Genomic DNA, 15,103 nt, shown 5'->3' with positions numbered 1-15,103 from the left:
TTACTTCCAGTGTACAGAAAACTGACCATGGTCACACAGGTGCACGGCTCGTTAATATCACAGAGAGTAATCAGATATAACGAGCTGCGCACCTGTGTGACTATGGTCAAATTTCTGTCCACTAGATGCGTATAGAATTATAGCTTTCTAGAATTGCTATGAGGAATTAATACAGAAAGTATATTGGAAAACTGTATAACTTACAAAACCAATAACATTAATTTGCTGAAATGGGAATACTCCTTTAAATTGGAGTATGGAATAGGTTACCTCTCAACTCTGGGCAGAATTTAGTAAAAATGACCTTAATACCGCATCTACTCTACACTGCAAGTGTGATATCTAAATCGGTTGCATTTCAGAACTGACTTAGTGTAACTTAAGTTTTTCTTTTTCCACAAATCAATAGCTCTTGGGAAGAAAAAGAACTTCGCTTATTATTGTGGTTAGCTATATCCAGTAGTTTCTTTGCTATACCCCTCAGATTACCTCATTGCTGCAGTGGCTACTTCTTCTACCTATGCTGATAAACTAATCTACAGACTCCATGGCTTATCTGATGGGAGGGGCTGCTGCTCCCTGCTCACAGGGGAGGAGTTCAAGTGACAGAGCTCTCTGTATGTAGCAGAGCTGGATGTGTTCTAGACTGCGGATAAAGATGTCTTCTGCACAGAATAGTGAGATACAAGATCTCCCCTGTTCCCCATCATCACAGCCTGTGGTTCTACAAAACTTTCTCAGTCTCTGCATCTCCTGCTGCTTACCTTCCCCACCTTGCAGTCAGCACTTTGTGTGGTGAGAAAGATTTTTGGCAAACACTTTAAAAACAGAAAATGCCATAACTTTGGAAAGGTGCTGTACAGTGTACTATTGTCTAAGCTGCTGGGGGATCATATGAAGACCAGGAGACTGAAGAAGTAGGAAAGTTTATGGTTTATGGTTAAAAGATACAGGCTCTCCTGGAGCACAGAGAGGCCAAAGTTATTCTTGCTACATCAAGGTGTAGAGGATGCCGCTTATGCATTGGAAGAGAAGTCTCCAGGAAGATGCTGTTTGTTCTTGGAAAGAACAGATGGGTTTCATATATTTTGGTTCCGTGGGGATGTAAAACAACTATGGGAGGAGAGTGTGCGGATTTGATTAGGGGAGTGAAGGATATTGCACGACCCTAAAGTCCCACTTCACCAATAAAAAATTCCAATTTTATATTTATATGTGAAGCCTGAAATGTATACTTTCACAAGGCCTGTATCTCTCTTGAGAAAGTGGTAGATTGCCAAGGAGGAAGCCATATGTTCCAAGACATATTGCATTGTAATGGAAGAAGCAATTTGTGTAGGACGCCAGCACAGTAAGGTATTCCATACTTTAAGGTATTTCCATACTGATACATAGGTCAGCAGTTCCCACAGGATCCAGGTGGCACAAATACAACGGACAAAGAGTTGGGAGTAGAAGGCTAGAGTATAGTGTGCCATCTACACGTGGGGAGTGGTCTGCCTTTACAAATACAGGAGTAACAAATCTCGTCATCCCCTGTATCTAATCAGACTATTTGTCAGTGTGCGGTAATATGGTAAATATTCCTATAGAAAGATGTACAAATAATATATATCACAAACACAATAATGTATAAAATATATATACATAAAAATAGAAAAGATGATCTCAGATTTTACAAATGTTTCTTCTTTTTTAATATTACTTCAATTAAGCCAATACAGATAATGCATTTTTTTTTCTTTTTTTTCCTCTTTTTTTAAAACCCATGCCCCACAAAAATAAAAGATACAACAAACATTTTCTCTATACATAGGGTTTTGTAGCATGACCACTTCTAAAAACACAACTCCTAATTCTTCTAGGCAGGCGCTGGAACAATGAATTCATGGTGCCAAGGTTATTCGTCTTTAATATGAAGCAGAGTCCCCAGTAAGTTCTCTCCTCTTGTCACAAAGTTACCATGTAGACCCCAAGCTTGATCCTCATAGCCGAGAGGCAGAGATGTCAAAAAGGCTCGAACCGGTGAAGTGTGCAGATGCTGCTCATCTTGGTACATAGTGTGGCTGCTGAATTTATGCGATGTTGAGGTGAAAACAGCAAGTGGAAAACAAGAAAAGAACCCTTACAGCAGGGGAGGTAAACAACTTATTACAAAATAAAAAAAAAAGAATAAAATAAATCCAGAATGTCAAAAAATTTCAAAAAGAAAAACAAAACAAAAAAGTTAAATCAACGAGTGGCCCCCAGTCTGTTCCTGATAAACCTCAATAACGTCTTCTTCCTCCATGCCCAGCTGTAATGGAATAAGTCACAGGTAAGAGAAACTTGCACAATGTAAAGAGAACTTACACATTAACCCCCTCATGACCCACAGAGCAGAGCAAAATGTCATCATTTATAGCTGCACTTTAATATAACTTTCCACATTTTTACAGTTCTTGTAAAAACAAGGGGAGGGGGAATTGATTACATTTATATACTTTTCTTATTCAGTTTTTATGTTACAACTGGAACATAAATATTTTACAAAACCTGATAACGGTGGACATTGTGTAATGCAAGACAGTGCTATAGTTCCATGAGATCAACTTTAAAGGGTTTTACCAGCTATGCAAGCAATTAAAGTCAAGCACACATGCGGCATGACATCAACTATAACCTCCTACTAATCGGTCTTTCACTTACTAATCGGTCTCCACTACAATCAATTCTTAATGCAGCAGCTATACAGACACTACATGGAAGTCTCCACTCTGTGCCAGTCACTGCACTGGCTGCCCATCACTTTCAGTATTCATTTCAAATTAGCGTATATACAGCACATAAAATTGTGCTGAAAAAGCTCACACTCAGGTTATACGGGAGTCGCTGGGGATAGAGGCAGCAGGGAAGGGTTTGCTGCTTCCGGTACACAGTAAGCACGTGTTGGCTGCACAGTAGCGGCTCCCGTGCCAGGGACAGAAGGACAATTGAGTGCGGGGCTTAGGCGGACATGTCATGGTCTCTGGTATGGCAGAGGTGCAGAGTGCCAATGTGTCAAATGAGAACAAGGGGATGGCGCCTGTGTCACAGGAACAGGTGCCCAGCATTGTGACAAGAGTGTGAAAGGAGGTCTGAGGTGGCGTCTAATGAAGATGTACTCGCTGTTGTAATTGAGCCTTACATCATGGGGTGTTCGGGCACACATACCTAATGGCAGAGCTCCTGTGCCATCTATCTTCTTTCTGAAAACAGAAGTTTTCCTCAAGACACTATAGCGCCATTGGGGACATTAACACAGCCCTGAAGTCTGCTAGAGTGCGATGCTATCAGCTGCATGGTGCTGACCACTGGCTGTTCAAGCAAACCCAGAAACTGGAGCTGTTGCTAGACCTGTACTGGCGAGTACAGCAAGTAGTGACCCGAGAGTTAACGTTTGCTGAGCTGTATTCTCCCTTAGGTAAAGCAATAGCCGTTTCCCATAAAAAGATTAAAGGAAAAAAAAAAAAAAAACATAAATCTTTTTAAAATCAGTTTTAAGGTTTTCTGCAGGAGAGAGGCTAGGGGGATGCATCGGGCATTTTATTACTGGGGGAGGTTGCAGGGCATTTCATTATTTGGGGAGGTTGCTAGGTATTACATTACTGGGGGTGAGGGTTTGTGACCAAAGCATTTCCCACCCTCGGCTTATATTAGAGTCAATAAGTTTTCCCAGCTATTTGTGGTAAAATTAGGGGCCTTGGCTTATATTCGGGTCAACTTATACTAGAGTATATAAGGTAATCACCCTCATCCATAAAGCGCTGCACCTCCTTACCTCTCCGCCCTCCTCTCAGTCCATCACCCAGCCTGTTCTCTTTGTTCCTCCAGTGATCCAAGATTACTTCCTTGCTTAATTCAAACCTCCCACTCACGTCTCCAGGACTTCTCCTGAGCTGCATCAATTCCCTGGAAGCACTACCTCGAATCAGGCTAATACTGGACTACCAAACTTTCAAAACATGCCTAAAATCTGATCTTTTCAGGTTTCTAATCCTCCAGTGATTCCTCCTCCTGTCTATATAATCCATCATCTCTGTAGACTGTTTTTAGTGCATATCAAAAGCCGCTAGTGACTGCTTCAGTCTGCATTATTTAATTATTGTATGATGGTCCGCCCAAAATTAGTCACTTTATGTGTCACCTCTTCATCGTCAGATTGTAAGTTCTGACAAGCAGGGCCATCATTCCTATAGTTTCATCTAATTATGTTATAACTCTATAAAGTCTTGTTTTGTTTGTATATGTACCCCATGACTTGTACAGCGCTGCAGAATATGATGGCGCTATGCAAAGCTTTTTTTTTATTACTTAACTAACGTCTAAGCAGTTAACCCCTTTGTGACCAAGAGTCATTGGTGCCTGAATGTCCTCATCAATGTTTGCAGTTCTTGCACTGCAACCAATGGCCCAAGTATAGCACAGCCAGGAAACCGTTAACTACCGCTACAAGGAAAAGGCCAAGAGAACAATTTTTGCTTCCCCTGCAAGATTTTCCACCCAAGTCCAAAGAACCCATTTTTCAATTATTGAAAAATAAGAAACATTGTTGGTATTATGATTTCAAAATGTACAAGCTTTTAACCAAGTCAGTCCATTTAATAAAACAAACCCCCCAAAAAACTTGCTTTCTTTGTACCAGACAAGTGGGCAGGGAGAGGCGCAGGGTGGGGACTTCCCATGCATTAGCTATAGTCTGAGCTAGTACCGGAAGAACAATTCTACAGCAGCAAGAGCCTAGCATACAATTCATGAGGGCACACAGCCGGAGTCTCAGTGTATCAGATGTTATGTGCCAGCTCTTGATAAATGCCCCCCCTCCATGCCCTCAATGGGTTTAGTCTTTTTGCATGGTAATTTATGAACACAAAATCATACAAGCACCTTTGTGCCTGCATAGATCGCTTTCTCTCATATTTATGTAGGAAACCACATAAAACAAGCAACAAATATAGATAACTCATCCTGCATGTGGTTGACAAACCATAAAATGCAGTTTCTCGTCTTTTACATTGACCAGATTATTATAAGTGGGTGCCTGGAATTAGAAATATATGCACACACTGGGCAGCATGTATACTTATTACTAACCTCTTTAGGGGTCTGGTGATCTGCAATCCTCTGACCTTCAAAGAGAAACCTTAGTGAATTCATAGGCACACCCTACAAATAAAGAAGACGTTCAGAACAACAAAACAAATCGGAGACATTACTACATCCCTTATTTATTCTACAATGCTGCAGAGATAAGAAAGGAAAGTCAGTATGGACTTAAGGATGCTACAAGTTCAGTGAAGAGAAAATCTTGAATCTACTTTAGGTTTCCGCTTCAAATGAGCTCCATGTCCCTTTTGAGAAGTTCAAGTAGCCACTGTGTGTTCTCAGAGGGTCCAAACATTTTTTTAATATAAATTACAAGATAGCTTCATGGCCCACCAAAGAGTAAGCACTGCCATCACACTATAGGGAACAGCCTCTGGACTGACTTTGCTCCCAGTAAGACCAGTATTCCTACCTGTCTCTGACAGTAGGACTCTTTCAGCTTTTTCAGGTGCGTCGTCATCTTTACCTTGAAATGAATTTCACTGCTGTCCTGTAAACAGAAAGGTGCAACGTCAACACATGGGTGCAGGGCCTTTAGGAGAAATCACATTATAAGAAGTTTTGTTTTCTCCTTATTAGAACACTATCATGGTTCTTAATGTCCTAGAGGCGTCCTTCTCTTTACAATAGGATTTATTGTGCAGATTTCCCCTCTCAAATCCAGTGACACCATCTATCACTGTCAACTAATGTCATGTATTGTTGTTCATTCAGAATCCTTTTTCCTGTTGGTATAATTTAATGAAAATTTTAATAAAATGTAAGCTGGAAAAAAAAAACAAAAAAAAAAAACACCACTATCATAGCTTCAAAGGAAAGACTTATTGCAGTATGAGGATGCTAGATAATTGGGTGTACACAGTGGCAGTAACTTGTGCAAAAAGGCCAATATGAGAAAATGTCTCAAACACATTTCAACTTTGGATTTGTGCGATCAACAGATCAATGAAAAATGGCTCATCAGCTGAAGGTTATCTAACATAACATTACAACAGCCAGGAATAGGTTTGCCCGATTACATTGCAGTCAACATTGAGTTTACAAAACAGATGTGTTTTGTAACCACAATGTGGAAAGCAATGTACCGTAATAAGGCAAATCTCCTCTTCTCAGCTGTTGTGATGCATTTGAAAATGCATGCGTTAATGCCAAGTGTGAACACACTCTTAGGGTGGCGGCAGACGTGCCGTTTTGTCTGCGTTTGCAAACGCAGACAAAACGGCACGTCTGCCAGCACCCTTAGGTCTTCAGTTATTTTGAGCCAGAACAGGCGCAAGTCTTTGGGAAGCCATTGGAAAAACTTGCACCTGTGTGCTAGACCATTCCTGATGTTGGATCAAAACTACTGAATCAATAAATTTATAACAGATGTTAAGTGGCATCAGTCACACTTTCCGTCAGCATGGCTTTCATAACACGACACTAGCGTACAGGGGGCGGGCCTCGGCCTGATCGCATATACATTTCCAGGGAAATGCATGCGATCAATAACCAGGACCAGGTGTCTTGCATTTAAACAATACAGGACACCAGGGCCTGGTTACCGGTCGCAGGCGTTTCACTGGAACCGCATATGCGATGAAGCCAAGGCCCGCCCCCAGTGTGCTAGCGTCACGTTATAAACACAACGATAGCGGAACGTGTGACCGCAGCCCAAGGGTGATGCCACATGTGGCATTTTTGGTCTGTTTTAAAGCATGCATTTTCAGTCCGTTTAAAAAGAATCTGGAAGTGAAGATAAACAGATTCAACGCAGCCAAAAGCATGGTAAATGGTTAAAAACAAATGCGTTTTTAAACAGAAGGAAGACACATGCTTAAAAAAAGGGCCAAAAACGCAATTTCGAAACGTAATGCAAATGCCCAGGTACGGGGCATGGTGTCTGTAAACACAATGCAATAGCCATGTGTGGCCGTGGCCTCAGGAAGCGCCACTGAACTACCAGATTCTTTAACAATAGATGCAGACTATTCACAAGAACTGTTCTTACAGATGACAATGCTGGGGTAACGTGCACACAGCTGAATAAGAGCTGAATCCTATGCTAGTTTCACATGGTAACGTTTGGTCAGTACCTTGCGATAAATGGGGGTAGGGTTTTTTTATCTAACAAGGTTTGTATGGCAGTTTTTTGGTGTACCAGTGATGAAAAAGCCGCAATTTTGGTTTAAGGGGTGGGACAGGGACACACCAGCCCAGTACATTTAATATAGCCAGGGGCAGGTACTGTTATAGGTTATAGAACAATTCTATGCCAGGTTGAATATACACAGGTTTTAAAATTTTTAAACTATCATTTACCTGACCAATTACTTTCAGCTTGATGTAGTCGCCTCCTTCCTTCTTATCTCCCAAGTCCTCACTAGATGGTTTAGCTTCCTAAAGAGTGAGAAGATATTTAAGAAGTTATTTCAGTGATTATTATACAGGGGCAATAAACATTAAATCTAGACTGGAGCAATATCTTGAGTGGTTTCATTGGCATCTTAAATGTACAAATCATGGCTCATTCATACAACCAGAACATGTCCATGTTATACAGACCAAATAACTGCAAATCCTTTTCACATAAACAATGCAAAATTGTTCCCCAACGCAAGAGTTTCAGGGGAAATGGATCTGCCATCTGGATAAGTCCCTAGAAAGACTCTATAATTTGCATTTCAAATGCAGTGTGTGAATGTGGCCTAAACCAACTCCTGAGTGGCTCTCAAGGCAAAGTTCAAGCATTTGGTGTGTGCTTATTCATGGGCTAGAACTCCTAAGTAGTTCTTGATCTGCAAACCGTTGCCTGCAAAAATCCAAAAAAAAAAAAAAAAAAAGCTGACAAATGTCACTAAATTGTCCCAACCACTTGAAGTGGAACATGATTGTGTACGGAGCGCACGCAGATGACATCTCGACATCACGTTTGGCATCAGTATTTTCTCATAGACTTCTACTGGAAGTACTGGACACCAAACTAGGACAGGACGGATCAGTGTAAAACACATTCATGTGCATAGGACCTTTGTAATTAAGATCAGTGTGCCATCCAGGAAAAAAAATGTAATTAAAGGATAGCACACTGAGGTAAACAACATTTGTGTTAACATTCTGCTATCCAGGATCCACAACTGTTATTGCATTATTCAGCTTTTACAATTTACAGACTTTTCAGTTCAGAGAAATATCAATCTATAATGAAGTTGGGCAGAATAGCCAACCCCGATACATAATGGCCAGTACTATAGGGTTACTGGTAACATCATTGTACACAGCAGCGACTGAATGGCATTCACATAAGTGTGCAATGCTCACTCTAACACCGTCAGGGCATTTAACTTTATGCCTTCAGGTGTTCAATGTAGTCTCTGTAATAATATGTATCCTCTCCTCAAAGCATGAAATAAATGAGGCAACCAAGACAACTATAGACGTGATGCCATGTACTAGAGTCAACACCAGAAACAGTGGAATAGATTAAGTGTGCAGACGTCTCAGTAGGACTTGAGGTGGCAGACCATAGGCAGATAAAAAATATTTCCATTATCTCCCCCTCCTTCTCTGGCGCTGAGCTTCCCTATGCCCCTCTTAAACAGTCTTTTCACGTTCCTTAATGTCCTTCTATAACCAGGGTTGCTGATTCAGCCCTGCGTGGAGTGAGCGGCTTCCAGAATGTGGAATCAGCAGGTTCATCATGCAGAAAAGATGAAGAATAATATTCTGCAAGGGAACCAGGACCTAAAGTAGAACAAGGCAGACAGCATGTTTATTCTGCAATGCCCAAACACAAAGGATTGTTAAAATTCTTTGTGGCATTGATACAGTAGAACACAAAAACTGCATTCAACAAAAGGTAAATATTAAAGGAAGTCTACCATCAAATTCTATACCAATATTTATAGATCCATGGACCACGGTAATCTTTTTATGCTTGTCATCCATGGTACCAGATTGCCTCAGTGCTGCAGATGCAAAGCATTCCACCCTCACTGTGTGCTGAAACTTCCTCTGTAGCAGTGCGATTACATTAGCCCTTCAAGGTCATTAGCATAATTTTAAAAGTTGATTTTAGAAGGAAGGTGGCCATAGATAACAAATATAAGAACATTACCACAGTCACAGTAAGCTATGTAGGAGACACAGCAATCATACTCCAGCCTCTTAGTATATTGGTACAGGATGCCAGATGAATTCTACCCCAGATCCCAACCCCGCTCCTTGCCCACTGGCATTGACAACATTTTCTGGATTATAAACTATAGAGTTGTTGCAATTCCTGGCTGTGTGCCAAAAAAAAAACACATCCCACCGATTATATATCAGCCACATTTCAATCCCTAAAAATTTTACTTAAGTTGTTTCATTCGGTAGCCAGTCGGTGTAGGACAGAGGCGCTCTTGGACAACACTATAGCGCAGTGGTGGCGAACCTGTGGCACGGGTGCCAGAAGAGGCACTCTGAGCACACTCTGTGGGCACCTGGGCCATCACCCCAGCACAGAGTTTCCAGGCAGGACTACTGTAGTCCCTGGCCACCCAGTAGGTGTTGTGATCAGTGCTATTTTAAAGCTACACATCCTACCTGGGACTACAGAAGGAGCAAGGAGGTGCCTGGTAGTTCCTGCTCAGGGCCCCACAATTCTTCTTGTTCAGGGGACCCTTGAAGAAAGCTACAATGATAATCTGAATTTATTCTCTTTCAACTGTATCGCTGTCCTCAGGACGCCAATACAATTAAAAGCCGTGACAAAACAGGTAGCAACATATTACTGTTTAAATTGCCATTGTTGGCACTTTGCATTTAAATAAAGTGGGTTTGGTTGTAGTTTTGGCACTCAGTCTCTAAAAGGTTCGCCATCACTGCTCTAGCAGATCCCATTCCCATCTAAAAACCTAGAACTTTTTAATAGGTTAAATGAGAAGGAGTTTAGTCCAATCAGCACATCTCAGCTAAGTGAAATTGATAAATACATTGAATTTTTTTTACATCTGCTGCTATTCAAAGTAATATTTATTCATTATTCTTTAGACTTATGAGCATTGCATTATCCTCCAATATACCTCCCTTTGGGCATGCACCGCTGCCTTCATCCCCTTGCACCTACAATACCATGTCAGTGTGTAACATGTGGTGGTAAACAACAGGCAGACAAACCTTCATACATGCCAAGATACAAGTCTGATAAGACTCACTTCAGTTCTCTGTGCATTGGTTCAGTGAAGTTGGGGGAAGTACACTTTGGCTTCAATGTACAAATATCTGCGTTAGGTTCCCTTTAGGTTATCTAAACACGTTACGAAATGACCTTAAAATTTACTCCTTAGTGGTCATTCCGCAGGCATCAGAAAGCAGTGGGTGTATTCGGAAGTGTATGATGCTGTGATTTTTAGCAGCTGCCAAGGGGTGAAGCTGTCCACTACCATGTTTGATTGCTGCACCATGGGCGAGCCAATGCTTAAGGTCATTAATCTGCAACGGAAAGTAGTTTTCACTGATATTTTGTGTGCATAGGATTTTCATAAATCCCTACACTACAATGCTATTATATTACACAGCAGATTAAAAGGGGTTGGCCGAGATGGGTCTGCTTGCTGGGTGTACTTACCTTCCAGTGCCCTCCGGGTGTCCCGTGCTGCTGTCACTCCGGTCCATGTGGCATGTAAACAAACATGGCAGCGGGAGCAGTGCTGGACTCAGCTTCCTGCCGGCCGAGGCCAAGCATGCCCACCCGTCCTTATTCACAGCATTGTATATTCGGGAAAGGCAATAAACTATGTGTGGTGCTACTCGATGTGGCAGCTAACAAATGGTCAACTATAGTAAAATTCTTAGTGCAGACAGAAATTTACGAGATGCCCTGGGACCTCAGCTTCTGCCATGAAATCTGTAACTCATATGATTCACAGTTTTTAAATTATAAATGTAAATTTTCCTTCAGAATACAATACTTCAAGCTTCTCAAATGAATTTGGTAGTGGTGGATATGCTCTGCCATTGCTCCATACCACATGGTTTTGGGACAGCTCTCTCCAGCAGACCACAGAAGTGAATGGAGGACTTGCGGAGCAATTACGACACTGCTCTATTTACATAAGGCATATAAAAGTTAACCTAAAAAAAAAATATAAAATCAGTGGCATTGTGAATGGGATGACATAATCCAAGTCATCCTTTAAATGGTAGAATTATTGCCAAAAATTTGGCTTCAAAGTACAGTGTTTTTGTCATGTCAGAATGTCACTCAATGGACTTGGTACAGGTCCAATCTCTGAGACCTATGACGATCCAGAGGATGTGTGAATGTAGGACACACTGTCTTATTCCCTTTGGTAATCTTCAATGTACCATTGTGGTAGATGGGAAAGAAACAGCAGGAAAAAATTACCACAAAAAAACAAACAAAAAAAAAAAAAAAAAAAACAGTGCTGGACTACTCCAGTCTGAAAAACCAAAACTGAGCAATATCTTAAGTATTTTCCATGCATAATCCACACTGAAAAGCCATACATACACGTATATACACACACATATAATATATGTATGATCTCCTCATACTGTTGTGCATTTTTTCGTAAGCCTACCAGGCTACATGGAAGTACAGCAGGTTTCCAGGATGTCAGGGCTAGAGATGTGTAGAAACAAAAACAACCTGCTCAATAAATCTCTGGCACAATGTCCATGCTATGAATTCCTCCGGGTTTCAAGACGAGTTTAGAGAGAAAAAAAAAATCCAGCACCGGACACCAAAGTCTCTTTAAAAATCTTCAAGTGTTTATTTTACATCCATAAAAACGTATTACATGGATCAGGTGTGTACAGTAGTTATAGCCATGGAGAGCCATGATTATAAGGACGCACTGTGGGTTTGAACCACTTTGGAGATCACTCCTGTACGCAACTAATCCATGTAATATACTTTTATGGACAGGAATATGAAATAAACGCTTTTACAGCGTCCGATGCTGGATTGTTGGGGTTTTTTGTTGCTAGAGATTAGTGGACTTTACGTCCGCCTTCGGCAGACACAGACATGATGATGGATTTGTGGGCAAATTGAATAGCCACAGCTATCGTCGGCCGTATCAATCTGAAATTTTATTTGGGTCACACGGCTGAACGCAGACCCAGACATCCATCCATTCATCTCTAGTCAGCGCTCATCTGTACTGTAGCACAGTGCTGCTCCTACACAAGGCTATAGCCAACAACTTGCCTCAGTGATCTGGAGCTGTACATTATCCCATTGTAGGATAATCTGTAGACACTGGCAAAGATGGACCCTCAGCAGAGGCAGCCGCTACATGCACTGGATGTCACAGCGCAGTCACATTTGTGTGAATGGATGAGAAGGGAGGACTCACATGGGGAAGTGTACACTCCATACAAGACAAGAAGACTGCACACATCCTTCCACTGCTGCTGGATTGTCACCATGGACATCCCCATGTACCAGGGGAGGGAACTGCACAGAATCCGCAGCAGGATGTGTAACAAAGGCAGGTGTGTGAACAGGCCCCTAGACTAATAATGACGACTGCCAACACTCTGAGGACTGCAGCCACAGCACGGCGCCGTTACAGTGTGTTAGGGCAGTCCCTGCATTGACATGACATCAGGCTGGGCACACACATGGTTACATAACGCCATAAACAAGGCAAGCTGCAGCCATAACGACACCTGCGCATGTCCCGTCACTGGCGCAATGCTCAGCCCCGGCCCTGCCGCCTCGTGCACAGCGGACGCCGCCGCACACAGCCCCGCTCACCTGGTCCGACATGCTGCCTGCTGTCCCCGGTGAAGGTCCGGTGCCGCGAGCCGCTCTATCCTCCGGGCACAATAACAGCACTGAAGTCTCACACACGGCTAGAGTTCCTGTCTGAGGGACTGACGTCACTTCCGGAAATAGACCCCGCCCACGTGCCATGACGTACGCGACGTTCAGATTTGGCCTTCGTGTGGGGATGGCGCCTGGGACAGTTACCCAGGGCAACCATTAAGCGTGGTTATAAAATTGCGGTCACTTTATCTGCCTCAAGGTGCGTTCACACGACGCGTTGCGTTTTTTTGCGGCTTATGTAAACGCAATGTTACCTCAGCATGTGATCCAGGCTGAAGCCTTTGGGATGCGTCAAAAACGTAACGCATCCTGTGAACGCGCCCTCACCAATGTGAACTGCAACTAAATCGCAACTGTCTTTTATGTCCTGACCAAAATTAAGTGAAATAATAATAATAAGTGTAATCTGAGTCTATGCCCAAATTTCTTTTTTCCTCAAATTTTTAAATTTTTTACTTTGCTCCAAGGTAAGAAAAGGAAGATATGTTATGGCCTTGTCTTTAACCCTTTAACAACCTGGCCCCCGTTTTTGTTTTCATTTCCATTTTTCACTCCCCACCATAAAAAATCTATAACTTTTTTTGTTTTTTTACATGTAAAGATCTGTGCAAGGGCTTGTTTTATGCATAACAAATTGAACTCCATAGTGATGGTATTTAATATTCCATGCTGTGTACTGGGAAGCAGGAAAAAAATTCCAAATGCAGTGAAATTGGTTAAAAAAAATCACTTTGCACCGTTTTCTTGTTGGATTTTACAATTTCACTGTGCGCCCCCAATGACATGTCTAGTATACAGCCAGCCCATGCCCCACTATATAGCCTGCCAGTCCATAGTATACAGCCAGCCCATGTCCCACTATATAGCCTACCAATCCATAGTATACAGCCAACTCATGCCCCAGTAAATAGTCTGCCAGTCCACAGTATACAGCCAACTCATGTCCCAGTAAATAGTCTGCCAGTCCACAGTATACAGCCAGCCCCTGCCCCACTATATAGCCTTCCAGTCCATAATATACAGCCAGCCCATGTCCCACTATATAGCCTGCCAGTCCATAGTATACAGCCAGTCCCTGTCTCCGTATACAGCCAACCCACGCCCCAGAGGTTACACCAATATGGGCAGGATGTGACATTAACCCCTTCACGCTCCGCGGCGGATATATCCGCCACGGAGCGCAGTGACTTAGCGCTCAGTGGCGGATATATCCGCCACGGCGCCTATGCCGGCTCGGCTCTGGATCAGAGCCGAACCGGCATCGGGAAACACGGGGTGCCGGCTGTAACTAATAGCCGGCACCCCAGTGTAACACCCGCGATCGGAGTTGTCTCCGATCGCGGGTGCTTAACCCTTTAGATGCCGCGGTCAGCGCGACCGCGGCATCTAACAAGCATCTGGGGTGTCTTTCCCCCACGATCGGCCCCCCCGAACCGTTTTCGGGGGGCGCCGATCGTTGCTATAGTAACTCTGGGGTCCGATCTGGACCCCAGAGTTACTAGCAAGAATTGCCAGTAAGATGGCGTCTGTGACGTCATCTTACTGGCAAAGTGCCAGCCTATGCAAGTGCATAGGCTGACACTGATAATACTCTGCAATACATGAGTATTGCAGAATATTATCATGAACAAGCAATCAGAGGATTTCTTGTTCATGTACCATGGTATAAAAGTAAAAAAGTAAAAAAAAAAGTTATTCAATAAAAAAATAAAGCCATAAATCACTAAAAATGCCCCAAACCCCCAAAACATATAAAGAGACATATAACTCAAAAAAAAAGTCTAAATCATAACACAAACCCCACATATATAGTATCACCGCGTCCGTAACAACCCGTAGAATAAAAGTAAATCATTATTGAACCCCCACGATAAACGCCGTAAAAAAAACTGTTATAAACCCTCCAAAAATTATGATTTTTACCTTTTCAATCCCACAAAAAATGCTATAAAATGCGACCAAAAAACCATATGTACTTAGACATGATACTGGTGCAAAGTACAACATGTCCCGCAAAAAACAAGCCATCAACCAGCTCCGTAGCCAAAAACGTAACAAAGTTATGCCACTTGGAAGACGGCAATACAAAAATTATAGATTTTTCCCCACATTAGGGTTTTGTTTGACAAATTTAGTAAAACGTAAGAAAATATATTC

General features: G+C 42.3%; 1 protein-coding gene across 1 annotated transcript; it reads right to left on the bottom strand.

Moving 5' to 3' along the window:
* Nucleotides 1-1,668: 1,668 nt before the first annotated feature.
* SUMO1 (small ubiquitin like modifier 1) lies at nt 1,669-13,035 on the bottom strand. The gene is made up of 5 exons (XM_072121206.1): nt 12,875-13,035; nt 7,426-7,503; nt 5,537-5,614; nt 5,113-5,184; nt 1,669-2,296 (listed from the first exon to the last, which is right to left on the bottom strand). The coding sequence occupies exons 1-5, from the start codon at nt 13,031-13,033 to the stop codon at nt 2,228-2,230; spliced, it is 456 nt and encodes a 151-aa protein (XP_071977307.1). The 5' UTR covers nt 13,034-13,035; the 3' UTR covers nt 1,669-2,227.
* Nucleotides 13,036-15,103: the final 2,068 nt, after the last annotated feature.

Source organism: Engystomops pustulosus, chromosome 8, assembly GCF_040894005.1.
Source record: "Engystomops pustulosus chromosome 8, aEngPut4.maternal, whole genome shotgun sequence".
NCBI classification, from domain to species: Eukaryota; Metazoa; Chordata; class Amphibia; order Anura; family Leptodactylidae; genus Engystomops; species Engystomops pustulosus.
The sequence above is the reverse complement of the archived record's forward strand: the minus strand, read 5'-3'. Positions and strand labels throughout refer to the sequence as shown.